Below are 27,306 nucleotides of genomic sequence, written 5' to 3' on the forward strand. Positions count from 1 at the left end.
CACACACTTTTTATTTTTTATTCATGCAAACACAGCAGTATCCCCTTAACAGAATAGCAGTCAAAGCTGCAAGGGTTTTCCCTTTCTCTGGATTTTCCAAACATTTGATGGAAAATGGTCATTTTACCATGAATAGTTCGAAACACAAGGAGCTCCAATGGGTGTGGCATCCCTGGTGCTCATCATCAGACCGCAGGGAGGAATTTAAACGTATTTCAACGCCTTTTGGACACCTCTGCTCGTAACCTTCCTGTCACGATAGTTTAAAATGAAGAAAGATCACATGAACCCAAAGTTCAATGTCGATGCACAAGTCAGTCATCAACGTTGCCACACCTGAGAAAATCAAGAGCGAAATCAAAACGGGCTCCCTTGGGCTGTTTTGAGGATCCATGCTTGTGTTTTCAGAGCAAGTTGGAGCGGGGATCCAAGCTCACGCATTTCTTCGCTGGAATGAAATGAAAACAACAGATTCTGATTGGGGATGTTCACAGTGGTGTGATGCACTGGACGTGGGACACCATTGGTAACTGACTTATGTAACACCATTGAACTTGCAGAAGGAAGGGGGAAAAATATGCCCTTTGTTCCCCACTTCCCTTTTCTGTGTCTTCTCCATTTCTCATTCTGCTGAGGGATGAGTTTGGTCAGTCAATTATCCCAAAACAAAGTGTGTTTCAGGGGCGTGTCCCCGGAGCCCTCTCTCCTGACTATAAGTCACTTATCTTTCTGAATCAGACCACATGTGGTTTTCAGATCTTCCTTTTCCACCAGACAGTACGGACACACACGCTCACACACACACACACACACACACACACACACACACACACACGCTCACCTACTTCATGTGTGTCAGGGGTGTCAAACCAAGTCATGAATCATTTGTGCATCACTATTTCCAGATTGTCCGAAGGAACCAATCTGTCCTTCGCTTCTCCTCTCAGCTACATTTCAAACTGAAAACAACTTATGGAAAAAGTAAAATTTGTCAACAAAAACAAAACAAAAAAAATAATAGAAAGAAATGCACCAAGTTAACTAACACTTTCCTGTAAGCTCCTTCCATTTATACAAGTATAAAATGTATAAAAGCTCCATTTAGTTATTGTCGCTGTAGCCCCCTCTATTCCCGCTATTCCCTCTATTCCCGCTCCAGTCCAAAAACAAAAAAAAGGCATAAAAGACACGTGCACTTTGATTCCTTTTCGAAAGCTCTCTTATCTCACGCCAGTTGGAAATCATGCAGAGGAAGTTCTAACAGTGCACGTTCAGGGGAGCTGGATACAAGAAGCGAGAATAAGGGGATGTCAATCGATGCAATCGTTTATATTTCAGTGTGGCACGTTTGTAGACCCTTGTTCACCTGCTCCAACGGTCTCCCGCTGGGGACCAATGACATCCCCCAGCGGGGGAGCCTGAATTCAGCGGATACACATATTCTCAGATAATGAGGATGCTGACGGAGGAACGCATTGTCTCATATGTGCAGGAATAGTGAGCCTGGTTCAGTTACATTCTGTGTGCTGAAAGCGAAAGCTTGAGCGGCCTATTTTAGGCTTTCCTTTAACGCCGTACTTCATCCTCAGTACAGAAGCACAATTTGCTGTGGTCTACTGTATTAATGCTTCATCCCCTTTTTGGGATGACTAAGTCATTTGTAAAGATGTTAAAAAGTATATATTTTCAGCTCTCTCTCAGAGCACATGCAGATGCATGAGTTATTGTCCTTCTGAGTGTTTATATGAGGGGAGTTCCTCCGGTCAAAGTGCGTCATAAGCACACTAAGAGGCATGCACACAGGTCGGAAGTTGTCTCTGTGCTGCTGAAGTGATCCCCTTGTTGCTGAGATCCAAGACACCACGCAGTGTGACTTTGGTTTTGTGTGTGTGTGTGTGTGTGTGTGTGTGTGTGTGTGTGTCATTTGCCTGTTGCCTTGGCACTACTGCTGATTTCCACTCACTGTATCATCCTACCTTTGTCAATTAAGCACTTCCACTGGAAACACCCACGCGCCAACTTTATCACTTTTGAGCCCTCCCTCCATCCCTCTGCTCCTCCTTTCAAGTTTGCTCCATCCATCCATCCATCCATTCAGGGCTGCCAGACCACAGCCTGTCTTATTCATTAATCATCAGCAGTGAGAAGGATCAAGGGAGCAGTCAGATGAGGAAGAGGAAACAGAGCAAGGTGGCAGGAATGACAAGTGCAGGAGAATTAGAGGTTAAAGATGAAACTTGAATCCTGAGGTAATCCTTGATGAGTCAAACTTTTTTTTTGTTTTTTAGATCCCGTTCTCTCTGGTGCAGTTTCCACTTTGGGAATATTTAAAGGTACGTACAGAATCTTTCCATGAGTGTGTTTAACTGACTCCATTCCCGCTTTCTCTTCACTATCCGTCAGTTTTGTCCCTTCACTCTGCACCAATCGCCTGTAGCCTCCCCCTCTGCGTTCCCCTGTATCATTGTGGCAAAAAAATCTGAATTTACGCCCCACTTTAATGGTTTGTCACGACCAGCCACTTTATTACGACAATCATTTTTGCACATTTTTATTTATTTTTTTATGTCTCTTCTTTCTCTTTTTCTCTCCTTGCCCTCTCTATATTTTCCTCGTGTGGCCCCTACTCGCATAAAAAAGGCCGTTTCTCTTTGAAAAGACGTTTTGTCGGAGTGACATCATGTCTCAAGGGCGCAAGAGGCGGACAGTCAAACATTCCATCGGTGTTAGGAGCTAACTGCCGACCAGACGAACAATACACTTCACAGCTGTGCGTGCGTGCGTGCGTGTGTGTGTGTGTGTGTGTGTGTGTGTGTGTTTGTGTGAGTTAGATCTGGTCGTTCACAAGTGTCTCTTTGTCCCTCGGTCAAAGGCCCCCCTCTCTCTCCAGGCCATCTGGACACGTCCGTTGGCGGAGGGGTGAGCGGCTGCTATCTGGACCTCCGCGCTCCCCTCTCGCCTCCTTCTCCATTGGCGCCCTACTCCCAGTCGCCCCGCGTGCGCGTCCTCTGCGCCTTCAAATCCAAAGCTTTTACCGCCTTCGCTCTCCGAGCGACCACCGAAGTGTTCAGAAGGCCCGGCGGAGGGAGAGCGAGGGGAATGTGTGTGCGGCAAGATCTCCCACCTGCTCCGTAGGACAGCAATGTGCTGCGTTATGGGCTTTTTCTTTTTCATTTCACACCGAGCCAGCACAGCTGTCAGAGAGAATCGGCGGGAGGAAAAGACCAATTGCTGTGGGCCTGCTGGAAAAGGGGTAAAGGGCAATGAGTTCAACCCCCCCCTGATTTCTTTTGCTGTGATCAATGCATGCTCACCCAGGCAGGAACATTTTAAAGCTCAAGAGGAGTCTCACAATATGAACAAATGTCACACACTGGTCAGTGCACACCAGGCTTCAATGTGTGCATGCGTAATTCTTATTATTATTATATTTTCTCACATTTATTCTGTAATATCTTGGTTTTGTTGTTGTTTTTCCCCCGACACCCAAGTGTAGAAGCCCCATCTGTTCTGACCTGGACAACACGAGCACAACAGGAGGGTGTCACACTTTTAGCTTGTGACTGATCGCCGGTGGTCAAAGATGGGAACTCAAATTCAACCAATGAGATGCACTCACACACGACACGACACGTACGTGACATAGTAACACATTCGCCTCCCCTCCTTTTTCCTGTGGGAAGTCTTCCAGGTGCTTCCAGGCCCCCCCCCCCCGAGACAAGAGTTCAAAGGTCAAAAAGTTTTGTTTTCCCAGGTTTACCCCTCATTATTTATTCATGAAAGTCACGAGAGACTCGGGAGAGGAATCTCCCAGCGCGAGGCCTTTGATGCGGAAAACCGAATCTCCCTTTTCCATCCGTCCTCTAATGGAACCCACATGACACATCCTGATCTCCTCCGCCAGGTCTTCTCCTTTCCGTTTGTTTGGTTTGTTTCGTCTTTTGCGCGTTTACTTGTTTGTGTTTGTGCACATGTGGTTTCTGTGACGTCCACGTGTGGGAGAAGACGGAGATAACGTGCCGCCGATTAGACTCTCAGTGGTGGTGGTGGGGGGGGGGGCACAAGAAAGTGTTCGTAAACGCTCCATGCTGTTCTTCAAGGGAAAGGGGAGGAAGAGGGACGGAGGAGCTCCTTCCGTCGGCGGCCAGTTGCTTTTGGGCGAGCTTTTTGAACGTCCTCATTATTGACGAGCACAGCAGGCGTCCCCCCCCCCCCCCGATGGAAAGGCGTCCCCGAGGCCACTTCTGGCCGGCCCTCCATAAGAGCATGATGGCGAGCGTCGTCACGGTGCTGGACAGTGAGCGAGAGGAGGGAGAAGGAAGCTCCCGAGTGGATGCTGTTGCAGTTTGGCAATTTATTTTTCTTCCTGCGGGGTGTTCAAGCGCCCCCACTTGTACATGACGACCCGGCCAGTGGCCCCGATGTAATTTGAGTTCAACAACCCTGTGGATATTTATATGACCCCCCCCCCAAAAATGTGTAGTGCCGATTTCCTTTTTTTTTTTTTTTTAAAGAAAATAAAAGAATGTGGGGATCTGTGCGTGTGATATGCTAATCTCTGTTGACCTACTGGACTTCACCACGATGGCATCTGGACCAAGCATGCAGGGGTGAGGGAGGGAGGGAGGGAGGGGGGGACGGGGCCGCCGCCGCCGCTGCAGCAGCACGTTCTCAGGCCTCCCTCCCGGCCCGTCCCGGTTCTTGGGAAACAAATACTATGACATCAACGGGGGGGAGAAAAAGGCTGCACAAAAATAGCCGGGCGGCCCGGGTTCCCAGCTGCGGGCCCCGGAGCCCCAGAGCAGACCAAGGTTCACAATGTGTTTTCAATGTGTCTGATATCCCCACTAACGGCAATCTTCCCTCCCTTTGTTTCCCTCTTTCTCCCTCTTTCATCATGCTCCTCTATCGACAACCCTCTCTTTCCCTCTCGACATCTCCCTCTCTTTCTCCCAGACTCTGTGGTCGCAGAGGCAAGGTCACACGCTCTACTCTTGGCAGGCTGCAGTGTGCGGAGCTTTTGCAGGTGCAGGGGATTATTTGCTGCTTTGGGAAAGAGGCGGAGATCGGGTGGGGGGGGGGGGGGGGGGGGGGGAAGAGGGTGGGGGGTGGGGAGAAGGGAGGGAGGGGAGGGATGGATAAATCGATAGCTGGGTTGGGGAATAGATGACGAGGAGGGCAGGACAAGTTTACCCAAAGCCGTTTTCTTATTAGATCCCACAGAGGTAAGCATTGCTGGGGAGTCCCATCCTCACCTGCAGCAGATCAGAGTAGAGTAGAGAAGGATGGATGGATGAAAGAAAGGCAAACCCAGCCAAGCTGAATTAGCAAATGTTAATAATGCGTGGTTGTCTCAGAAAATGCTTCATTATCAGAGCTCCTCAGATACTTGGCGTGATTCTGCGTGATGATTCAGTCTGGGTGAGTATCAGGGGAGAGGAGGACAACAAACGGGAGGAGACAGCATGGATGAGATGGGCCGGTTCCTGGGAATGGGCCCCTGCAGCTGTGTGACCTCCTGAGCACTGGGGCCTGAAGTGGTTTAAGAGAGAGAGAGAGAGAGAGAGAGAACGGCGCAGGGAAGGAATGAGTGAGGGCAAGTGGAGTGGACCAAAAACAAGATGAGTGCAGGGGGGAAAGGAACCGGCCAAAACTAGAGAGGATTTCGTCACACGCTGTAAAAGAAACCCAATAGTTCTGTTTGATGGTTTTTGGTTTGAATTCCGTGTAAAGATTAAGAAAGAAAAAAAGGTCACAGCCCAGTGTCCACCGTGTCGAGGATATTGTTTTACAAACCGTGTAAGGAATCTGTTCTTGTGTCAATCGGGGGGGACCCATTTAAGTGTCGTGTCAAATTTAGTTCAATTTCACACAATCAACTCAATCACATTCAACATCAGTGTGAGCCGAGGTGGTGATTGGCTCCCACCTGACGAGTTAGTCACTGAGTTTACATGTATCTGTTTGGGGCGTCGACGACTCACAGCTGCTTCTACACCAACTAATCCTATTGGTCCATTGAGTCGTGTGACATCACGTATTTCCGAGCACAGCTCCGCCCCCCCAACTTCCAGCACGAGTCTAATCGGTCAGAATAAGTGGAACCACCTGTGGGTTCAATTGGGCTGATGTTAGGATTGTAGCTGGCCTTGTCGTACGTGTTGTACTTGGACGAAGGCGTCTGTGGACGCTATCTGTCTGTGCTTTTCTGTCCTTTGAGAAATCCATGAAGTTTGAAGTTGATAGAGAGGCCTTGGCAGAGGTAAAGTGGCCAGATACGGACATGAAGGCATACCAAGTAACAAACCGGTGCAGTACAATTGAGAATGGTCAGGAGAAGCTGAGCGGGCCAGTCTAATGTCTGAAAGCTGGTATGCAGACCCATGATAACAGAGAATTGATGGACCCAAACCCTGATTGGTACTGATTTCCCAACTGATTGCTATTATTAACTTAATGTTGATGTACAAGTTTTCCAAACAACACTCTTGAGTCCGACCTAATGCATCTAATGTGTTTGTAGCTGTCAAGTCTCTATATTCCATGCTCCTTGCCAAGAAAGCAAGTAAAACAAAACAGTTTCTCTTATTCATATCTAGCTAATGGGAACAGCATGGCGAATCCACTCATTAGTTCCACTCTATGTATTATTTCAAGATATCTGACGTATAGGATTTGCTTGGAATCAGCTTTTGTTTGTCTATTTGAATCCTGATTCGAGGCCTTCTCAGACCTTGTCTCCCAGGGTTCAGCTCAGCTTGACTTCAACCTTCAGCATTGTAGCTCCTGAAGGATCTAAAATCTAAATTCCCCTCTTTGAAGAAACCCAAATAAAATGCATATTTTCACGATGAGCCTTTCTGTGGAGCAGTCGTTGCGTGATTTCACTCCATAACTCCTGCGACGGCCACAACGCGCCAGACAGTAGAAGGGGAGTCGAGCTTAGCTCCTCCTGGGGAGATGGAGACATGGAGGTGAAAGAGGCCCCGGAGGAGATGAGGAAACCTCGCACCAAGGAGCTGAGACGTGGCCATGCGCCACCCCACCTGGACTCAGTGCAGGCCGCGAGGAGGAAGAGCGAGAAATTCAAATGGAATAGTGGAGAATGGAGATTAGTTGGTGTCCGACAGACAAAAAAAGGCATGTGATGTCACTTTGATACCATTCCTGAAAACTTGGATTAAACCCTTTACGATAATGTAATGCGGCATGAATGCATGCGGACATGCACAGCTTGTAGTAACAAAGTATTCAGCTTCAAACAGCCAGACGGCTTCCACATCCAGTACTTTGACTGAGCTGTTGACACGTTATCGGGGGGGGGAAAAAGATTGAAACGGGAATCAAGTTCTCGCCGGAATCGAGTTCTCGTCCCTCTGCGGCCGAGCTGCGGGCCGAGAGGGCTCCTCGTGTTTCAGTCACTTCCCCCCCGGCGTCGCGCCTCACACTCTCGCTCGCTCATACTTAATCAGTTTGACACGGGAAATGCTCACACGGGCGCCTTTTAATCATCCTGAATATCTCCACTTGTAACCCTTGACTCCCTCGACGGACTTGACCCCATTGGAGCAACGGGGGGGGGGGGGGGGGGGGGGGGGGGGGCGGAAGGACCTGGCCAGAGACGAGATTACATCATTTTCATCACATGCTTTCTCCGGCTGAATTTAGATCGTCCAATTCGGCCCAGCGGTGGGAGGGAGGGTGTCTATCAGGTCTCGAATGGGGAATATTCTCATTTTGATGAAGTTAACTAAACAGTTTCTCGTATATATCACTGAGTTAATCCGTTACTGTATCTGCGTTTAGTAATTGGACTTTTATGGGATTTATTTTCAATGTATAAAGACTTCCTAAAGCTAAGGGAGCTATTATTTTAGCACTTTGTGTGTGTGTGTGTCTGTTTCATAGGTGGAGTAGCGGCAGTTGTTACCACTCCTCTTGACGTGGCCAAGACCAGGATCATGCTCGCGAAGGTAAACAAACACACTGCAGCGCACACGGAGCACGCCACCTCCTCTGGCAGCAGCTTTTTAAACACTGCTGTCAGGTGACGCCTCCCAGGCGGAGCGGAGCGGATCGGGCCGCAGCAGCCCGAGCGCATTTCAGCGGCGTCCTCGGGGCGTAGGAAGCAGGGCGGAGGTAGCGGGGAGGCATGCGCGCATCCATCATCTGACCTGGAACACGGACGGTATCGGGAAGACCTCGAATGTTTGGGTACATGGTTACTGCTGCTTGTCACTGAGAGGTGAACCAGAAGGCCGGTGTGTTCCTCCACGTGTGTGTGTGTGTGTGTGTGTGTGTCTCTTGGTGCAGTGGTGTCCCTCCTCTTCCTCCCTCTGTCCACCTCTTTCACTCCTGGCTCGCTCTAACTGGAGGTCTGGCTTCCCTCGCTTTGTTCTTTTTGTGTGTAGAGGGTGGTGAGTTCAAAGTCCCCCCCCCCCTCCCCACACACACACACACACACACACACCAGCCCCTCTCCCCCGCAAACAAACACACACAGCCTGTCCTTGGCAAAGTCAAAGTGTTCCGTCGCTGCACCCCCCCCCCCCCCCCCCTCTCCCCCCGGACAACCAGACTAATTAATGAGGTCCTTGAATTAACCAAACACTCAGACAGTCTTGATCTCTTGCGTTCGGCGGAACAAAAGCTTCCTGGAAAACGTGATTTGAAATGCAGCTGCTGTACTTCACCACCAGCAGAGGTTAGAACTGTATAAGGCTTCAGCGCAGAGCAGTGCATTCACCAGGTATTCTTCCAAATGGAAGCCAGTATGATACAAGATGATATCTGTGGAGGGGACGTTTAGTGGTCTGTACTAATACTTTGTTTTTATTCTATCTAACGGTAAAATACAACTTTCTTGGTTTGCCTTTTGCTTTTTGTCTTTGTGTTATTAACAGCAGTAGCAGTCTAAACTTTGAAGTTCAAAGGTCAAAAAGAGTGGGATATATGTCACTGGCTAGTGCATCAATTTTAACTTTCTCCCAAACACCCACAGATGTGAATGTGCTTTGTGTAGGCGGTGACGTACATTAGAAGCAGCATATTTCAACGTGTCATTTTCCATTTCCACCTGAAGTGCCTAAATGGTACCATGGCATTAGTGTCAGACTCAAGTTGGGTTTGTTGTCAGCAAGGGATGACAAGTCCAGGCAGGAGGCTGTTTGGAGAGAGAAGGCGGCGGCGTTGATGGGTACGGATCGTTTGGATTGGACGCAACGGAGGAAATGTGAGGGTTGGAACTTGTCGCGCCAGTTTCCGTCGCCGCCGCAGCAGACGTGAAGGTTCCCCCTCTCCTGCGGCGGGCGGAGTGAAAGGCCGGCGTTGTGAGGCGGGCGGGAACACAGCCTGGACGTGTGCACGCCCTGCTGGGGCGGGACTCCGGGACGGCACGCCGCTGCCCCGACCGCTCTGGCATCGAGGCTGGCACGCCGCGCCGCTGCCACCGCACAACGCGGCTCTTCACCTCCTCCTCCTCCTCCTCCTCCTCCTCCCCCTCCTCCTCCTCCGGCGGCCATGTTTCCCTGCATGCATCGGTGTGGATGCCACAACGCTGAGGGCAACGTTATTTATCACTGCTCACTCACGCTTGTAAGGAGACAAAGATGACTGTGTGTGTGTGTGTGTGTTGGACAACGTCCCCCCCCCCCCCCCCCTTCCAGTGGTGAAGGAAAATAAAACTGAGTCAAATGTCAGCCACCTGTCTCCAACAGAAACACGGAGAATGGGGCCTTTTTTCCCTTCCCCCCACATGAATGAAATGTGGGAATCTTCTTCTCGTTCCAACAGATCTGGGAGACACACACACACACACACACACACAGTGATGGATTAAAGAGTGCATGGCCGGCTAAGCCGTATTGTGTACATATAAGTTCTAGTCTGGGCTCGGAGGGAACTTGTTGAGTGTTTTTTTTGGGTGGGCAAACGGCTGGCTGCTTTGCCGAGCAGGTGCCCGAGGGGGTGAGGGGGGGGGGGGGGGGGGGCGAGGGGGTGAGGGGGGTGTCACCTTCGCTGACACAGCTGTCCGTGCGGAGAAACAGAGGGAGCCTCAGAGGAATGAGAAAAAGAGGGAGGGGGGGGGGAGTTGAAGGAAGCTCCGCTGAGGAAGACTAAACAGGGTGTCCGTTGGAGAAGCAGGAAGTGGAGGAGATGATCCATCTGTCATCACGCCTCTATTCCCCCCCCCCCCTTTCTATCTCTGTCTTTCTCTCGCTCTCTCTCTCTCTCCAGGCCGGGTCGACCGCAGCGAGGGGCAACATCCCGCTGGTGCTCCACGACGTGTGGAAGAGCCAAGGCCTGTCGGGGTGAGTGTGCGTCTTTAAAGGCCATCAGGAGTGTTTGGAATGGAACCGCCTCTTCGTAATCAGGCCCGATGATGGAGCCAAGGAGGCCAAGCGCACGGGTTTATTTAAGCGTTTTGATGTGTTTATGATGCACACTGGACAAAAGCCCCCCCCCCCCCCCCCCCCCTCCTCCCCTCAGGCACAGTTGGTTTGGCACTGGGCCAAACGCCAGGGGGACTTCCTTCGCACAAACACCTGCAAACACAAGGCACTGCGTTATTGTTTGTTTGTGCAGCAATCTAATCGAAGAAAAATTGCATTTCAGCTTTGTGTTTAACACGAGCCGTCGTGGGGGGGGGCGGGGGGATTCCCCTCAAACTGCTCTCAGACATCAGCAATCATGAGCCAGCCTTCGATTTGAATGAAGCTCACGTTTCGTGACCACGACACGATCTCAACGAGGTGATGGAGAACTCCTCAATCCCTCCATCCCTCCCTCCCCCCAAGCTGCAGCAGCAACCAAGTGGTAATGTACGGGGGGGGCTCTTTGATGCCGCTCTCCCACCTTTCTCTCCATAACCAACTGTCCTTAAACTCACTCAGAGAGCACGCAGCGTGAGCCCCACAACCTGATACATGATACATGGTGGAGGGAGGGAGGGGGGGGGTAACTAGGAGAGAGGAGAGAACGAAACACACACAGAGAAAAGGGAGTATGTAGAGAGCAAAGGGGGGGGGGGGGGGGGGGGCAAAGTGGGCCTGGCGGTTGCGCTGCTGCATGCCTCATACAAATTGCTGGGGCTTTAAAGCTGTAATTATGGTAATAGGCCCAATTGCAGTGTAGTGAAGCTCTAAAGTGCTTCCATGTGTGTGCCATGCCCCCGAGACCACGGGTTAACAGAGAGCCAGTACCCACGATGCACCGGGAGCGGAGTCCCAGTTAGTTAGGTTGTGTGGAGCGGTACCAGAGGTGTGTTGTTGGCACACATGTAACCAACATCCAACTGAAGCGGCGTCTTTCTCTCCTTTAAATGAAGGACCACGGAGGTTTCTGCTTCTTCTTCTAAACTAAAGGCGCGGCTTCGCCTCTGAGCGGTGGAGTCACGTCTGGAGGAACTATATTTAGCCCGATTCCTCAGGCGAGAGGATCGGCCCGTCGACGGGGAGATGACGGCTCTCTGCGGCCGGCCAGGCTGTGATGTCAGAGGGAGTCGGCCCACTCGGGGGAGGTGGGGGAGGTGTGTGTGTGTGGGGGGGGGGTGGTTGGCGTTTGAGCTGCGGTCCACTCTGACGTCTCAGAATCCACAGGTGGGTCTGATCCCAGGCAGGAAACGTGACAGTAGTCCAGGGAGCTGAGACCCAACAGGAGTTTAAAATGAGTCCGTTGCTCACGCTGCTGCCGGGGGGGCATCCCCGGGAGCAATGTTGACGTCTTTGGACTTTGATGTGCTTCGGATATCTCATGTGATGCAGTTGTGTGAGTAATGCGGAGTACTTTCCCGCGGCGAGCCTGTGACTTGTGCTTCGGGCAGATGGCGATGGAAAGAGTTTGAGGGCACGACGCGTGACGTCTAACGTCTCTGCGTTTATTTTTCGGCCTTCAGACCAGTCGCTGCTTACACAAGCACACGGTTTCTCTGTTTCACACGCACACACACGCACACACACGCACACACACGCACACACACACTCTCTTCTAGGCAAACCCTTCGCTGGGCCGAGGCATTCTGAATGGTGGAGTTGTGTGAATAGTTTAGATGGCTGAGAGATGCTGTCATGTGACCCAAATCTTAGATTTCCACTTTAAATCGACGGCGGGGAAATAAACCTCGAACAACGGGGGGGGGGGGGGGGGGGGCGTATATCTCTTTGTGTGGGTAAATAAAGCTGCAGAGGGCCGACCTCTGAGAATAAGCTACTTCACCCTGTAACGGGTCCTTCTAGAGGACGTTCAGGTGTGTGCATGTGGCACAGCTACAAATACACAGATAGTAAATAAATGTGTATATTCAGCATATTTCAGACACATTTGTCTCAAACGCTTTAGGAAGAAACCCATCGAACTTGCTCCAACTATTGATTAGACGTGTTTCGGCAGCGCGTGAACACTGAAACGATTGATTAGGTATCCTGATACGTAGCGATGAGCCTTGTGTTTGTGCTGGTATTGGTGATCTGAGGATTCACAGTCGCTCCCCCCTCGTCTCCCCCTGCAGTGTGTTCGCGGGCAGCGTCCCCAGGACGGCCTTCATCAGCGTGGGGGGGTTCATCTTCCTGGGAGCCTACGAGAAGGTCCGCACCTCTTTGCTGTAGAAGCTCTTCCTGCACGCCGGTGTGGTCCAACAAAGGGAAGGGGAGGGGGGGGGGGCAGCTGTGGAGGTGGCAGCAGCTTCGTCCACCCCCCCCAATCCCCCCCCCCCCCAGGAGCAGCGTCCACAGACCCGGGGGCATTTCCCAGAGGGCTGCATTCCTACTCATCGGGGCCCTGAGGGAAAACGGACCGGGCTCGAGCACTTCTGTAGTAAACCGAGCCACGTCCTCAGATGAGCCATCTTTACTGTGTGTGTGTGTGTGTGTGTGTGTGTGTGTGTGTGTGTAAATCAATGAGCTGTGCTATTAAAGAACGTCTCTTTTTATCCTTGGAGGTGCAGTTTGGTGATTTGTTCCGCTGACAGTTACTGCGTACATCTCCCTCTACTTGGGTTTATGATCAGTTTAGTGTTTCATCCATATTTTGCTCTCTGCCTCGCCGCCTTCGTTAGAAACAGTAATTTGTCACTATTGGTCAATTCTGAGCTCATCCTCCAGGTACTGATGCCGACAATAATGCAGCATGTTCACCAATGTGGGGTTTATGTGTCGAGCTTATTGGGCATATATTTGTATTCGTTGGAGCTCTTGTCAAAAAATAAAGGCTACAAAGGGGCGGACTTCTTAATCTTTCACTCTTACCCAGGATGAGTTTATTCATCAATAGAGCTAAAGTGTTCTAGAAATAGCTGGAGTTTTTTTACGATCCTGCTGTTGTGTCTCTGCTTTAAACAGGAAGCTGCAGCTGGTGTCCTGTTAGCTTATCACAAAGCGTTGTGTGATACCTCCGAGTGTCAACTGTTGGTAGAGCGCGATTTAATGCTAAGCTAAACTAGCAGGCGGTAGACTTAAGGTTTAATTTAAGTCAAGTCGGAAAACTGAACAAGGTTCCAAAAACTTACTGACTTACTTATAAAGGAGCAATTCACCCAAATTCCAAAGGCATTTTTACCCATTTGGCCGTTGATAGCAGCTGATAACTCAATATCACAATTAAGTCGTCAAACATACCTATTTGTACAATTGAGTGAGTAAACTATGACGTTTTTGTTCAATTCACTATATTTTCCTGAAGTTGTGAGTTATTATCAGTGACAGAACTCCCCTCACAGCGAGCATCACTTAATGCCTCCTCTTTGCTCCTTTTCACTCCTTTTACACACAAGAAGGGCAAAACTGGCAATAATAGCAAAATGTGATTTTATTAGACACTTCAATGCCATGTTAGACACTTCACGGCTTCAGCTTGGACATCGGGACACCGGTTTTCAGACAGTTTTTTTTTTTTAATTTTGCTTTCAATAAATTACGTGAACTTCACCTCTTTGTCCCTTTGTCCCTTTTACCTGCGATAGATGCAACCAGGTGTAACCGGGGGGAGCACGTCCTCCAGTTCACCTCGATAAGGGCCGCTGGTAACGGAACACAGCTCCCACCTGGATGTAGGCACATTACAGCAGCGACCACCACATCGCTGTAGGTTTTGTACTCGATGTGACACATGGCGCGCTGGTCCTCACTGGCTTTTAGAGTCAAAAAAAGAACTCGCACCTTCTTAAATCAAAACGAGGACACTGATCGGAGGCTGAGACAAAATACTTTCCTCATGACCCCCCCCCCACAGAGCAGCTTCTCGGGTATTCTCAGTATGGTGAAACGGGCTCCTCTCCAATCGGGAGGCAACGATCCACTCGTTTACGACGCAAATACAGAAAGTGCTTAAACTTGACCGCCCCCCCCCCCCCCCCCCCGACTATCCCAGCTCGAACGTACCGAAAAATAACTTCCGTCAAAGCTCTTCCTTCATACGGCAACGGATGGATGTGAGCTGTGTTTCTGTTGTCCCCGAAAGAAAGTGCAATCAAGTGTGTGTTGTGTTTGCTATAAAGAAAAAAAACCAGTATCTCTCACAAAAAAGGTCTCCAGACGGATGCTAGTTGGCTTTTTTTCTTTGATCATGCATTAAGGCACCGCAGCTGAATGTTGGTAAAAGCTGAAAAAGGTGGTTTGTGTTGTTTTTGAATAAAAATAAAAATGCCATCACTCCTTTCTTTGTCATGCACATAAATTCAAATACTCTTTTGTAAAAGTTATATAATATATAATATAAGAAAACTCTTATTTACAGTCAAATGTCCAAAGGCATATTTCCCCCCCCCCCCCTCCCCCCCTCCCCTCGCACATTATTTATACTGTACAAGATTCCCTACATTTACATGCTTCAAATGCAAGTCACATTTTTTGGAACTAGAATTTGTATTGGTCACCTCCCAAAGGAAAGTTTTTAAACTATGTACAGCTGATACGCTCAGATGGGACGCCACCCACTCAAGCTCCGCCTTCAAACTTCCGGACGCCCTCTCCTTGCTTTTCACTCTCCTGGTGCTTCCATTCAGTCCGGATCCAGGAGGCTCGGGACCAAATCGCCTCGACGTGAGGTAGCTGTTTTACTTGCCAGTGCAAACAAAAATAAAGTCAACTTTCGAGGGGGGCCGGGTGGAGCGCCTTGCTAGTCGCTGGTTCTCCTTAGGGGGGCGCTCTCGCTCGGAGAGCCTCTGTGGGCGTGTCCGTTGGACAGCAGAGTCTGCCTGAGCGCCGACTCGCCGTCGAGGCCGCCGGGCAGTGTCACCGGCTTGTGGAAGGAGTCCTCCGGCGACGGGAAGCGCACCGGCGTTTGTCCCGCTGATGACACAAGAGGAGAAGGCGGCGTGGGGGGGTGAGAGGTCAGTGACGTGGCGCGTGTGCTGACAGACAGGCATTCAGCTATAAGATGCAGAGGCGGAGGAATGTGTGCATAAGGCTGACGGTGTGGAGGACAGAATTGGGCATTATGAGGACAATTCCACGGGTATTACTCTGTGAATCCCAGAACAGGCCCAGACCAGTTTTGGCAGCACTGGGAACACGGTGCTTCCTTTCAGAGCCGACCCATCAAAACCATGTTCAGGGGAATTTACTTTGACAAATGGTTCCTAAATTCCATATTTCTCAAGATGACAACGATGATATCCAGCCTACTGGATGTGTGTGTGTGTCTTTTTCAATTTGGGTGCGAGGCAACTGCGCTCTGACCCCCTTACCTTTATTATCCCCCTGGTGCAGCTTGTGGTTGTTGCAGAGCCCCGTCGAGTCCCGGCGCTCCACCGGGTAGCAGTGGGAGTAAGGCGGGGGAACGGAGTACTGCTGGTACTCCGAGGCTGCGGCGTGGCCGAAGCCGTGCGTCAGGTAGTCGGAGTCTTTGGAGTAGCTGCTGCCGCAGTCCGTGCACACCACCACGAAACCTGCAGCCGGGGGGGGGGGGGGGGGGGGCAAACGGATGAAGGACACATGAAGGAGCACACACGCAATCGACAGCAGTCTGTCCACATCGTGTTCCACGGTGTCGCCTGGGGAGCAGCAGAGCCCACGCAGACCACACTGTGTGTGTGTGTGGGGGGGGTTACCTGTGGAGTCCACCATGTGTCCGTTGGGCTGAGGTCCTCCGCCGGCCTCCGCCCGGATGCACACGTCCTGCCGCTCGGACAGCGTGCCCTGGGAGGAGAGGTAGCTCGGTACGTCCGGAGGGACGATCGTTTCATCTGAGGCGGAACGAGAGAGACGGACACGAGGCATTAGCACCGGGGGGGGGGGGGGGGGGCATGGCGCATGGCGAGACACGTGGGGTCAGATCCGAGCTCACCCGTGTTGGTGACGCTGCACTCCTCGCTCTTCTTCCTCGTCTGGTAGATGACGCACACCCACACCAGCGAAGTCGCCACGATGCTCGTCGCCACGGCGATGACCACGATCCCCACGGTGACCGTGCTCAGGCCCGGCGGCGGTGGCGGCGGGCAGGCGTCCTGGCTCACCGCCAGCTGGCAGTGCGAGCGGTTGGTGCCCACCGTGTTGGACATGAGGCAGGTGTAGCGGCCGGCGTCGCGCGGCGAGGTCGAGTCGATGACGAGCAGCTGGTTCCCGGCGGTGAAGTGGTGCCGGTCGGAGGGGCGCAGCGGGCGGTCGTCGTGCAGCCAGGTGACGCGGGGCGGCGGGCTGCCGAGGGCCTTGCACTGCAGGGCCACGGTGTCACCGACCACCACGCTGTGGTTCTTCAGGTCCTGGTCCAGGTAGGGGACATCTGTTGGGGGGGGACGGGGGGACACACCGAGTTCAGCTCGATGAGCACAAAGTGAAATGTTCCCACTCTGACCCCTGAAAGGTTATCTTATAGCGACTTATATCATCCACCTGAGGTCATAGCTGTGATGGGGACAGGCCCTGAAACCATTTTAATCACGGCACACAGACAAGGGACCGGGGTCCTCCTCAGAACAATGTCCTCACGGTTTCCTTGGCAACGTGTGTTTTAGGCCAGGCCTGTCCTCTCAGACTGAGCACTTCCCCTCACAGTGGGACATACACAGATTAAGAGATCTCACTTAACCCACTCCGGTCGGCCCGCTCTCTTCTATCAATACTTTCTGACTCCCCCATCAATCCCCCGGACCCGCCCCACGACGCTCCACCCTCTCCCTTTTTCTCTCGGCCCCACTAGCCTGCCTTCCCCCCACAAACTCCACTCCACCTCCTCTCTGGCTCTCATTTTTCTCCCCCGCCACTCTTTTCCAGACAAGGGGCCCCTCAACTGCAGCCCCCCCCCCCCACCCCCGACCCCTCTCCTTCCCCTCTGTTTCTCAAACCCAAACATCCCAGATTCCGTCCTAAAAGGCATGGCCGCTCACTATTTCCCACTCTTGAGTGGATTAGCACTCGGCTTGAAGTCCAGCGAGCCTCTCTGAAGCTGCACGATGTGTCACTGAGATACCGCTCTGACCACATCACCTGCAAATATTACCTTTATTATGTTGCCTTTGCAAAGACCCCCCCGCCCCCCGCCCCTCCCCCGCATCCCCCTTTTCTTCTCCTACTCTCTGCTCAGCTCAAAGACAGAAGGAGAAAGATGATCTGTGTCCTGATGGGACTGTTTTGTTTGATTTAACGGTGTAAAACAGCCAATAAACTGGGAGCACTGGGGCCTGCAGTGAAGCAGCCATGACTGAAGGTGGGAGGCTGTGTGGGAATGCTTAACAAACACCCTTCTGTGAGTCGCCCCTTGCCTCCCCCCACCCCCCCCCTTTGACCCGTGACCTTTGGCCATTGACCTGCGGCGAGGGCCACAGCTGCCGAGAAAACAAAAAACATGGACCCTCCGGAGGGACCAAGTGCTCCCTTTTCCAGGATGTGGGAAAAACCGGCGGTCAGAAATGCGACTTACACAGCACGGTGAGGGTGGCGTTGGCGGACACGGTGCCCGCCGTGTTCTTGGCGGTGCAGCTGTACACGCCCATGTCCTCCGGCTTGACGCCCACGATGAAGAACACGTCGTCGTCGGGCATGACGTGCATCCGCCGCTCCCGGGCGGCGGGGAAGTCCGTGCCGCCGTCCTTCTGCCAGGCGATCTGCGGCGTCGGGTGGCCCTCGGCGGCGCACTCCAGCCGCGCCGTGTGGTTCTTCCTGATGGCGCTGTCCCGGGGGGTCTTCACGAAGGACGGCAGAACTGTGGGGGGACATTTTCTGTGAGGATTTCAAATGTTTTCACAGCTGGAGGCGGGTTGCGGCGGAGCGGTTTGGGGTTACAGAGCGTTGGAACAGCACACTCAAGAGCCCGTGACTCTGAGCGCCGCTGATGACTCTCAAGGCAACGGGCGAGGAAGGGAGGCAACCAAAACTCCAGGTTAATACCCTCCACACAAAGCCGAGTGACACAGAGGAGATGGGCCCCTGTTAGCGCCGACATGCAGGTGAATCAATTTGTTCCGAATACATTCTGAGGAGAGGACCCGGCAATGGCCACCCGTCTCAATCGCTTCGCTGTCACACGGCACCATTCGAACCCATGCGTGTAACACAAACAGGCATTGTGTTTGGTGCACTGATTATGTAATCACACACAGATCAGCACATAGTGTGTTTTTGTTTATCCTCTCTTAGCTTGACACTGGACCGCTTGTATTCCTCCTCTCACATTTTCACCGCATCGACCCAATGATCCATGACCTTGTCCATCTTAACAAAGAGGCTGATGATCTAGTAATTTAGTTGCTGAATGTCAGCTCAACATTTCTACAACATAAAAAAAAAAAAAAAAAAAGAACACTACCATTGACGATGAGGCGGGCCTTGCTGGAGTAGGTGGAGCCAAAGTGGTTGGTGATGATGCACTGGTATCGGCCCTCGTGGGCGAAGGTGACGTGCCGCAGGTGCAGGATGGTGGTGTACTCCATCACGCCTCCGGCCGCGGCCGGTGCGCCGGGCGCCGCCCCGTGCAGGGGGTCGCGTACGTGGGCGTAGTTGTCCGTCTCTGCGTAGCGAAGCAGCTCCTGGTCCTTACGCCACGCAAAGGTCATGGGGGAGCTGCTGCTACTCGCGGCCGTGCACGTGAGACGCACGTCGCTGCCGAGGACCGCGACGGACGTCTCCGGCTGCACGGTGATTTGGGGCTTCGGGAGGTCGTCTGGAGGTGGAGAGGCAAGGAGGGAGAAAAGGGGAGGCGGCAAAAGAGAGCGTATTAAAATGAGGGGAAAATGACGAGAAAAAAAGAGCAATCAGCATGTCTTCATAACCCCCCCCCCATTAACGTGCCCCTAAGCTTAACTCACCACACACAAAGCTGCTGGACGCAGCCTGGAAGACGCTGGTGCCCTTCAGGCTCTCCGGGTGGGCACAGGTGGCGTTGACAGCGACCTGCAGGCGGCGTGCCACCAGCCAGCCGGGAAGCCACTGCAGCTGGCAGTCGCACAGGAAGCTGTCGCTCTGAATGAGACTGCAGGGGAGGGGAGGAGTCAGCGCATGTGGCGTGCGTCACGTCTACTGCACCTGTAACTGAATACGCCCGTGTGCGCCAACGCGTCGATGGTACTCACAGGCTTTTGAGGTTCCTCATTTTGCTGAAGGCGTCGGGCTGGATGGAACGCATTGCGTTCTCTCCCAGGTTCCTGTTGGCACATGGCGCATGTCGCATGGACTGAGTACACATTACAGCCACACACCGGGTTTCATTAGCAAGGATCCGACTTCTATCGAGCCTGGCATGTCTGAGTGCGCTACGTGCCACATTTTTCCATCCCTCTCTGCCTGTATTTGACGAAAGCCTGTGAAAAAGCTTATAGGAATCCTGTTTCTTCTGCAGAGCTCCCCACATGCTCCATAACTGTCTTCCTTGCGTGTAGACAGGAAACGAAAGAAAAAAGAAAAAAAAGGCTGAGTTGAGCTTGAGCTAGGCTAACGAGAAAGAAGCAGCTGGACGCTCCGTCTTCTCCTTTTACAAAGGCGCTATTAAATTGCTAGCAGTCTGCTTTCTGCCAGAAACTTTTGGCAACCCCCCCCTGCAGCCTCTCCTCCGTCACTCTCACTGCGGCAGGGAGGAGGGGCAGCCGAGCAATGTGGCATACTCACAGGTGTTCCAGGGTTTCCAGGCCAGAGAAGGCCTTCTTGGCCACCGACTTGATCTTGTTTCCAAACAGAGTCCTGGCGTTTCCAAACATGAAGGGTGTCGATAGATGAGAGAGAGGAAGAGAGAGAGAGAGATGGGGGAGGGGGTGAGAAGCGGGAAGGTGAAAACAGAGAAGGAGAGAAGCACAATTAGCAGGCAGAATCTGATAAGAGTTGTGGTGGTGGTGGCGGGGGGGGGGGGGGGGGGGGTTAGGATATTGGTAATCCGAACTGTGTGGAGATTAGCCAGGAGAATCGGGGGGGGGGGGGGGGCTGTGTGCAGACCACTTTTATCCTTATTAGAATTAAAAAGCAGTGGCCGGGCGCGGTTGTGTGTTTATGTGTTATGTCCTTTCCCCCACGGAGCATGTGTGTGTGTGTGTGTGTGTGTGTGTGTGTGTTGATGCTCCCTCTGGTTTGTGGTCATAATCCGGTCCCCCCACCCCCAACTTGTTCTTCACCCTGCTGTAGCCCTCCCTTCACAGGAAGGACGGGACTCGAGAGGTGTTCTAACTCACCCCAAGTACACACAAACAGAGATAAGAAGCGTATGAGTAATACAGAATTAGCTTAGGCCATCAAAGGAAGTCTAATTTGAATTAAATGCCAAATCTATTCATGGTTTGATTTGGCCGTAGCTCTGTGAGAGGCGCTTCCCTCCCATGTGGGGGCATTCACACGCTGCTTTAAGAAGAAGCCAGTGTGCGTGGTGGACACTTTGATGTTTGGCGCCCTCCTTCTCCTTCCTGCGCCTCCTTTTCCCATGGCTCGCTCTGCCAGCGGCGGGATGCGGCGCGACCGCTTACGCCACCGCCGTGACAAAAGGGGGCCGGGTCAGAGGGGGGCGGGGCCCACAGCGGTCTTTGATGTTGATGACTGAATGCGGGCCCTCAATTTTACCCTCTCTCAGTTCCAAACAACAGGGACTGGGAAAGGGGGGGGGGGGGCGGGAGGAGTGCAGGCATGGAGGAGAAATAGAAACAAGCCTATTGGGGAGCAACCCCCTGCCGGCCCAGAGAAAGGCCCTTTCTCTCCTTCTTTCTCTCTCAGTGGTGCTCACACTGGGAACCATCTTGGCTGGACATCATCTTTTCATCCTGCGTGCTGATGATTGCCCGCCGGCGCTCGTTTCTCAAATGGTCAACTCTGGATATTCAACTTGTTTTTACTAGCGGCTTGATGAGTAATTGTGACAGTAATGATTAACTCGTTCTTCTTCTTCTCTAGTTTGCCCATAAAGTTACAGCGAAACAATAAAACCATGCAGTTAAAGCCGGATTAGACGGGAGAGGAACTGACCTAAGCTTCCACAGGGAGACGAGAGGTACAACGTTGCCTTTGATGTTTCGTGAACTTATATGCGTACACTTTCAGTGTGAATACTTCTCTAACAAGTGAGGTGTGGGGTCCTGAGGGGACAGATCACTCAAACTCTGCAGCCCTAAACTGGACCAGCTGAACTGGCAATGGAGGAGGAACCGGGACTCGGAGGGGAACTTTTGGATCCGTCAGGAAAAAAAGCTCCTTTCTGTTTTAGCTTTTGAAGCACAGCAGAGAAGCCCTGAATCAGTGCAAGGGCCGGACAGAGGGATGAAAAGGAGGGGCGGAGGGGGGGGGGGGGGGGGAGTAAAAAGAAAGGACGAGGGGGAGACACTCACAGCTTGTTGAGGCTGTCCAATCCAGAGAAGGCCCCGTTGGTGTCCTCTATTGTGCCTGAGATGTCATTATGGTCCAGCTCCCTGTGGAGAATGAGAGAAAAGAGGGGGATAAGAAAGATGCAACTGGGGAGGGGAACGGGGGAGGGGGGGGGGTCCTGCCAGCGCTGAAGCGTTTCACAGTCCTGGCAGAGGCTGGTCCTGAAGTCACGGGTTACCCCCCCTCCCCCACACCGCCCCTTTGCACCTGGCCTCAAGAGCCCCTCCGCTATGCCAGCCGAGTGCATTCTTTCCGTGGAGTGTCCGAGGACGAGTAGATGCGCGCCAAAAAAAAAAAGAAAAAAAAGAATCCACTGGGAAACACGTGTATAATTCAGGACGCCATGGCGAGATCGGCGGGGGCAGTGAGCCAACGACCCCCGTGGCCGAATTAGAGGGCAGGCTGGCTTGTTTGGAGCTTTCACACCCCGATGCAGGCTCCAGTCACATGCCGGCGCGGCCAGCAGCGCGGCCCCAATTAAAGCTCCACCGGCTCCTTTTCAGGGCCCGGCCTCTGCCCCTGCCCCCCCGGCTGATTAGATTAGGCCTGCCTAGAAGACACCGAGCGCAGGAGCGGTACGAGGGGAAGGAAAAGATTGACATAGAGGCAGTGTCTGTATTGGGGGGGGCGGGGTTTAATAGCCCGAGGAGATGGCAGAACACAATAGGGGAGAAATGGGCAATTAATAGTGTGCTTTAAAGCCAACCGAGACAAAGCAATTAAAGACAAGGGAGAAATCCCTCCCTCTGTAGCTGGTTATCTAACACCCAATGAGAGAGAGAGAGAGAGGCTGTATGGGCCCTGCCTTGTCACCCCTGTTGAGGGAGAGAGAAAGAGAGAGAGAGAGAGAGAGAGAGAGAGAGAGCGCCCTGGCACATCTTCCCTCCTCTGGCTCTCTTGCTGGGACGAGGGACAGCCAAGAGGACCTCGGTTAGGAACCAAGACCCCCCCCAGGTCTTTCCTCCTGGATTTATCCCCTGACTTTCTCCCTTTCAGTCCATGCATGTCTTTCATTGGGCCTGTTTGGGCTTTCTGTGGAAATGGTGGATCAGTGGGAAAAGAAACCTCTTGTCCTTTAACGACGGGCTTCTGAAAGCGGGGGAAGGGTCTCGGGGGGGGGGGGGAGGAGCGAGCAACACGGACCACTTTTAGGTCCAAGACGGTTGGAAAACAAAAGGCACAAACCGCACAAAAGGAGAAAAGTGGGAAAGGACTCAAGGAAAGAAGGAGTTACCATAGAAACTCGTGGATGCAAATGAGTCGAATCAAACTGGTCGAGTTGAAGAGTAAACAACTCCTGCTTTCTGGAGTCAAATGAAGGCACCGCGTAAGCCCGAATATCAAATATCACCGGAGCGAAAACCAATATCAAGCATCTCAGCTTTCACTGCTCCCCAAGCGGCACACCTTGGCCTTATCGTCAGCAAGAGGCCAAACTATAATAAGTGGGTTGGGGGTGAGGGGGGGGGGGGGGTTACTTACAGAATGCGTACGGCCTTGAGGCCTCTGAAGGCTCCCTCTGTGATGTGGCTGATTGAGTTGTGCCCCAGACGGAGCGAGTGGAGATCCCCGAGCACCGCCAGGCTGCCTTCGTCCAGACGAGTCAAGTTGTTGTGCGACAGGTTCCTGGAGGGAGAGACGGAGAGATGGAGAGGAAGAGAGGGAGAAATGTTCTGTGTGAGGTCTGGAAGGAGAAGACAGGTTGGCAGAACGCTGAGGCGGCTCGCAAAGTCATCATCCTTGAATTTCAGGGCTGACGGGCTTTTTTTTCCATTGTGCCTTTTCCTCCCCACTGAGAGATGTTCACAGAGAATGGGCCCAGCAGACCTCAGTGCTGGACTGAGCTCCAAACCGCTTGACAGGGAAGAAATGACAACCATACGGGCCGAAAAGCCCAGGGGGGACATACTGTCACTCATATGAACGACAGCCCTCACGATGACGCGCTTTGAATCAATTGCCTTACAAGGCTAGGAAAAATTCAATGTGATTGTTTTAGGTATTGAGGAAAGAAAAAGCTGCTGGACACACGATGACATGACGTGACAAATGTAGGAAATGTTGCTCTAAAGTCCATCTACTGGAAATTGTTGGTGAGTAGCTCGATGAATCCTGAGTATAAGTGGCAGTACCCCCTCACACTGGTATCTCTCATCCAGTATTCAAAGGAAGTCCTGTGCATCTGGCTGCCCTCCCTGTGGCCCTCGCTGTGGCCTCAGGTTTTGCTTGACCGCTCATGTGTGCAGATTCTCCCCGATGACCGGCCTCAGCCTGGTCCATTGGGAATGCAATAACAGCCTCCTAATAAAGACCAGTCACTCTCTTCCAATGGGCCGTGTGTGTGGGGGGGGGCGGGGAGGGGGGTGTTGGTTGGTTATCACAACTGTGAATCGTAAAAAAAATAAAAAAAATAATCATATAACCGCTGAGAGCGGGACCCGGAGGACGGCTCCTAAGATGCCCGGGAAGCGATGCGTCCGTGCGCACAGGAAGGAAACGTCCCCGAGATACGCAGAGCAAACTGAGCAGAGCGCCGGGCGACCTCTTCACCCCACGCCGCCGCCGCCGCGTGCAAACAAACAGCGGGCGCCACCGATACCCCGGGTTAGCGACGCCTCACCTGAGCAGAGCACTCTGCCCGGGGGGGGAAGAGGAAAAGCCTCTCCTGATAATAACTCCTCAGTCGGCAGACTAAGGCCGCCGCGCAGGGGGGGGGGGGGCGCGATCCTTCGGTGGGATTACAAACCCCCTTGCGCTTCCCAACGTACAAAAAGTGAGTGCTGTTGATCCAAGCTCTAATTATAGGATGAAGGGGCTTATTTTGAGAATAGCGCAGCGCGTCGAGCGTTAAAGCACAACGTCACCCGACCCCCCCCGGGGAAGGTGAATCCTCAATCTATAGGACTGAAAGGTGTTCAAATCCACCACATGGGGATGAGGTGAACTTTGTCTGGGAAGCGTAACCCCGCGGCCTCCTGAAGGTCTTTGCGGGAGGACACACGAGGCTCCCTACTTGAATGCGTGTACTCACAGTTCCCTCAGCTTCTGGCAGAACTTCCAGCCGTCGGGGTTGATGCGGGCGATATAATTGTTGCTGAGGAAGAGCTGCTGAAGCGAGGACAGGCCGTACAGGGAGCCACTGTTCACCTCTGACAGGCTGTTGTAGTCCAGGTGACTGCAGGAGACGGAGAGCAGCATAGGTTTAACCGGTCTACGGAGTTTATGGGGTTATATCTGCAGCAGGATTTCTAAAGAAATGCAATGCAGTTTGTGGCCACAATTTGAATTTGAATGTAATTGAAATATGGTGTAAAAACTGCAGGTCAGTGGGAATAATCCCTGTGTGATGAGTGTGGCACTGTTTCATGAAGTTAGAAAATATGCTAATCTTGTGAATTTTTGGTGGGTGAGTATTTGTATTCAGTAACAGTTTCAAATAGGATCAGCTTGTCAGGTGGTGCTCGCTCCTGTCTTTGTCCTGCACCCAAACTCCATTAATCAGATGATACGTTTCAGAAATTACTTGTTTTATGATTCTGAAATGCTGTGTTTGAACAATATTTGGCAAAGGTATACGTTTGGGGAAGTGTATGATAGATATTTTTTGTTCTACTTACAGGACTTTCATCTTGGCCAAGTCCCAGAAGGCCCCGTCCGTCAGTTTGGTGATGCTGTTTCTCTGCAGCTTGAGCACCTCCAGGCTGGACAGACCCTGAAAGGTCAGACCCTCCACCTGACGAATACGGTTCCTGTTCAGCTCGCTGCAGGGAGGACAGACAGACAAAATAAATGTGGCAACCGATCACGGGGCGGTGGGGGGGGCGGACAAATCACCACTTAATCATACTTTCAAAAAACGTCAAATTCTCCTCCACATTTCAAAGCCATAAAACCACACATGTATATACATGTATACCCTCATCCGACTGAGAAATGCTCTGCCCTCATTATAAATTAGCATCCATCACGCAACCAGAGGATCCCAGAGTCTGCGCGCTCCAGTTAGAGCATTTCGGAGTTAACAGGCATTCCTCAGTGGTGTCCTTTCCGGCTGTGGCAGGGGGCCAGCGCTGTCTACCCCCAGGCTTTAACTGGCAAACAAGGGTTAAGTTATGACCCTATAAAATTACACTGCAGCACGCTATGAGATGTAAACCACTGGTGGGTTTATTTCCATTTTGCATTGGAGACGCGAGACGTCTCAGCGTGCAAATTTGTACATCTGATGTGTGTGTGTGTGTGTGTGAAGGCTGTTAAAGCCGTCGGGTTTGCAAAGGTAAACATCCACCTTGTTCTTTTATGTGTAGCCATAATGTCACTTCCCAGACACCTGGGAAAACGGCGGGAGCCCCCGGGGAGGCCAGGGTCCCATTACGCGGGTCCCTCCGCTCTTTCCCGAATGGAGGCGTCAAGCTACAAATGGGTCCGACCTCGCTCTTACGCTGGAGGGAGGTCTGGGCGAGATAAGGCGGTGGTGTGAGGAGTGAACTAACCACTTTGGGGATATGGAAGAAGGCAATAAATCAGCAGTAATAGGGCTTCGGTGTTTGCCTTGTCAAGACATTATTTGCCCCCGGAGGTACCGCTCACACTAACAGCGCTCCACATGTTATACACTCAGGGCTCAATCAACACACACCACAAACTCCTCTTCAATTGAATTCTTTTCCACTTTGCAATGTCTAAAAAGACTACAACTGGGGGACTCATTTGTTTTTCGGAAAAGGCAGGAATGTGCATTGTTTTTTCATTGATCCGACCACAAACCCAACTGTATTGTTAGAACTGATGTATTCTGCTGGTACTCACAGCTGGGTGAGCCTCGGCAACTGGAAGGCTTTCACGGGGATCTGGCTGATGCGGTTTCGGCTCAGTCTCAGGACCTGTAGAGTCGAGCCCAGATGGTCCAGAGCGCCCAGCTCCAACACGCTGATCCTGTTGTTGCTCAGGTACCTGGAAACCGAAAAACATTTCATTTAGGAACATGCCGTTTAAAATAACAAAAACAAAGCAGTCCTGTAACAGAGTACAATGCAGCTTGTACTCACAGGTCTGTGATTTGGAGGCCTGCAGGGAAGCAGTGCCCTCGGAGCTCAGTGAGGTCATTGTTGCTCAGGTCCAAGGTTTCCACCGAAGACATCTCTCTGGTCCGCCTGCCGTCTATGCTGCGGATCTTATTGTGATGTCTGGAAAAATAAATAATTTAAAAAGCCCATTTAAAAAATTAAAAAAAGGTATTCACGTTTGAAAATCCTACTCAGGTCTGCAACTCCGCCATCTCAAATCATAATATCCTGCTCGACTCCAGATTCCTTTCCCCCCCATCTCCTGCACCCCCTCCAAGGCACGTAGAGAGCAAAGTACACAGAGCAAAGTGGTCTTCAACCACCACAAGATGTGTACTTGAAGCGCTTCCCAACTGAGGCTGGCCTTTTTTAAACAACTCCAAGGACACCTGTGCCTCTCCCGATCTGTGAGCTAGCCGGGGGCCTCTGTGATCACCCAGGGCCACTTGAAGGTGGGATTTTTCGGAACCTCTTCAGCG

General features: G+C 52.1%; 2 protein-coding genes across 2 annotated transcripts in view; one reads left to right on the plus strand and one right to left on the minus strand.

Moving 5' to 3' along the window:
* Positions 1-12,933, plus strand: part of slc25a26 (solute carrier family 25 member 26) — a 34,814-nt gene extending 21,881 nt beyond the window's left edge. The window contains exons 6-10 of the mRNA XM_037491266.2: positions 2,289-2,333; positions 4,957-5,026; positions 7,909-7,973; positions 10,237-10,310; positions 12,506-12,933. Of these exons, the coding sequence (XP_037347163.2) occupies positions 2,289-2,333; positions 4,957-5,026; positions 7,909-7,973; positions 10,237-10,310; positions 12,506-12,602 (351 nt within the window). The 3' untranslated portion in view covers positions 12,603-12,933. The remainder of the gene's footprint in view (positions 1-2,288; positions 2,334-4,956; positions 5,027-7,908; positions 7,974-10,236; positions 10,311-12,505) is intronic.
* An 849-nt stretch (positions 12,934-13,782) lies between these two features.
* The window catches only part of lrig1 (leucine-rich repeats and immunoglobulin-like domains 1), a 28,452-nt gene continuing 14,928 nt past the window's right edge, over positions 13,783-27,306 (minus strand). The window contains exons 4-18 of the mRNA XM_037491235.2: positions 26,810-26,947; positions 26,571-26,714; positions 25,379-25,522; positions 24,793-24,936; positions 23,244-23,387; positions 21,725-21,805; positions 20,031-20,102; positions 19,499-19,570; positions 19,235-19,398; positions 18,736-19,089; positions 17,851-18,132; positions 16,279-16,713; positions 16,043-16,177; positions 15,680-15,880; positions 13,783-15,281 (exon numbers count right to left, since the gene is read on the minus strand). Coding sequence (XP_037347132.2) covers positions 15,109-15,281; positions 15,680-15,880; positions 16,043-16,177; positions 16,279-16,713; positions 17,851-18,132; positions 18,736-19,089; positions 19,235-19,398; positions 19,499-19,570; positions 20,031-20,102; positions 21,725-21,805; positions 23,244-23,387; positions 24,793-24,936; positions 25,379-25,522; positions 26,571-26,714; positions 26,810-26,947 — 2,683 coding nt within the window. The 3' untranslated portion in view covers positions 13,783-15,108. The remainder of the gene's footprint in view (positions 15,282-15,679; positions 15,881-16,042; positions 16,178-16,278; positions 16,714-17,850; positions 18,133-18,735; positions 19,090-19,234; positions 19,399-19,498; positions 19,571-20,030; positions 20,103-21,724; positions 21,806-23,243; positions 23,388-24,792; positions 24,937-25,378; positions 25,523-26,570; positions 26,715-26,809; positions 26,948-27,306) is intronic.

This window comes from Pungitius pungitius, chromosome 8 (assembly GCF_949316345.1).
Source record: "Pungitius pungitius chromosome 8, fPunPun2.1, whole genome shotgun sequence".
NCBI lineage: Eukaryota > Metazoa > Chordata > Actinopteri > Perciformes > Gasterosteidae > Pungitius > Pungitius pungitius.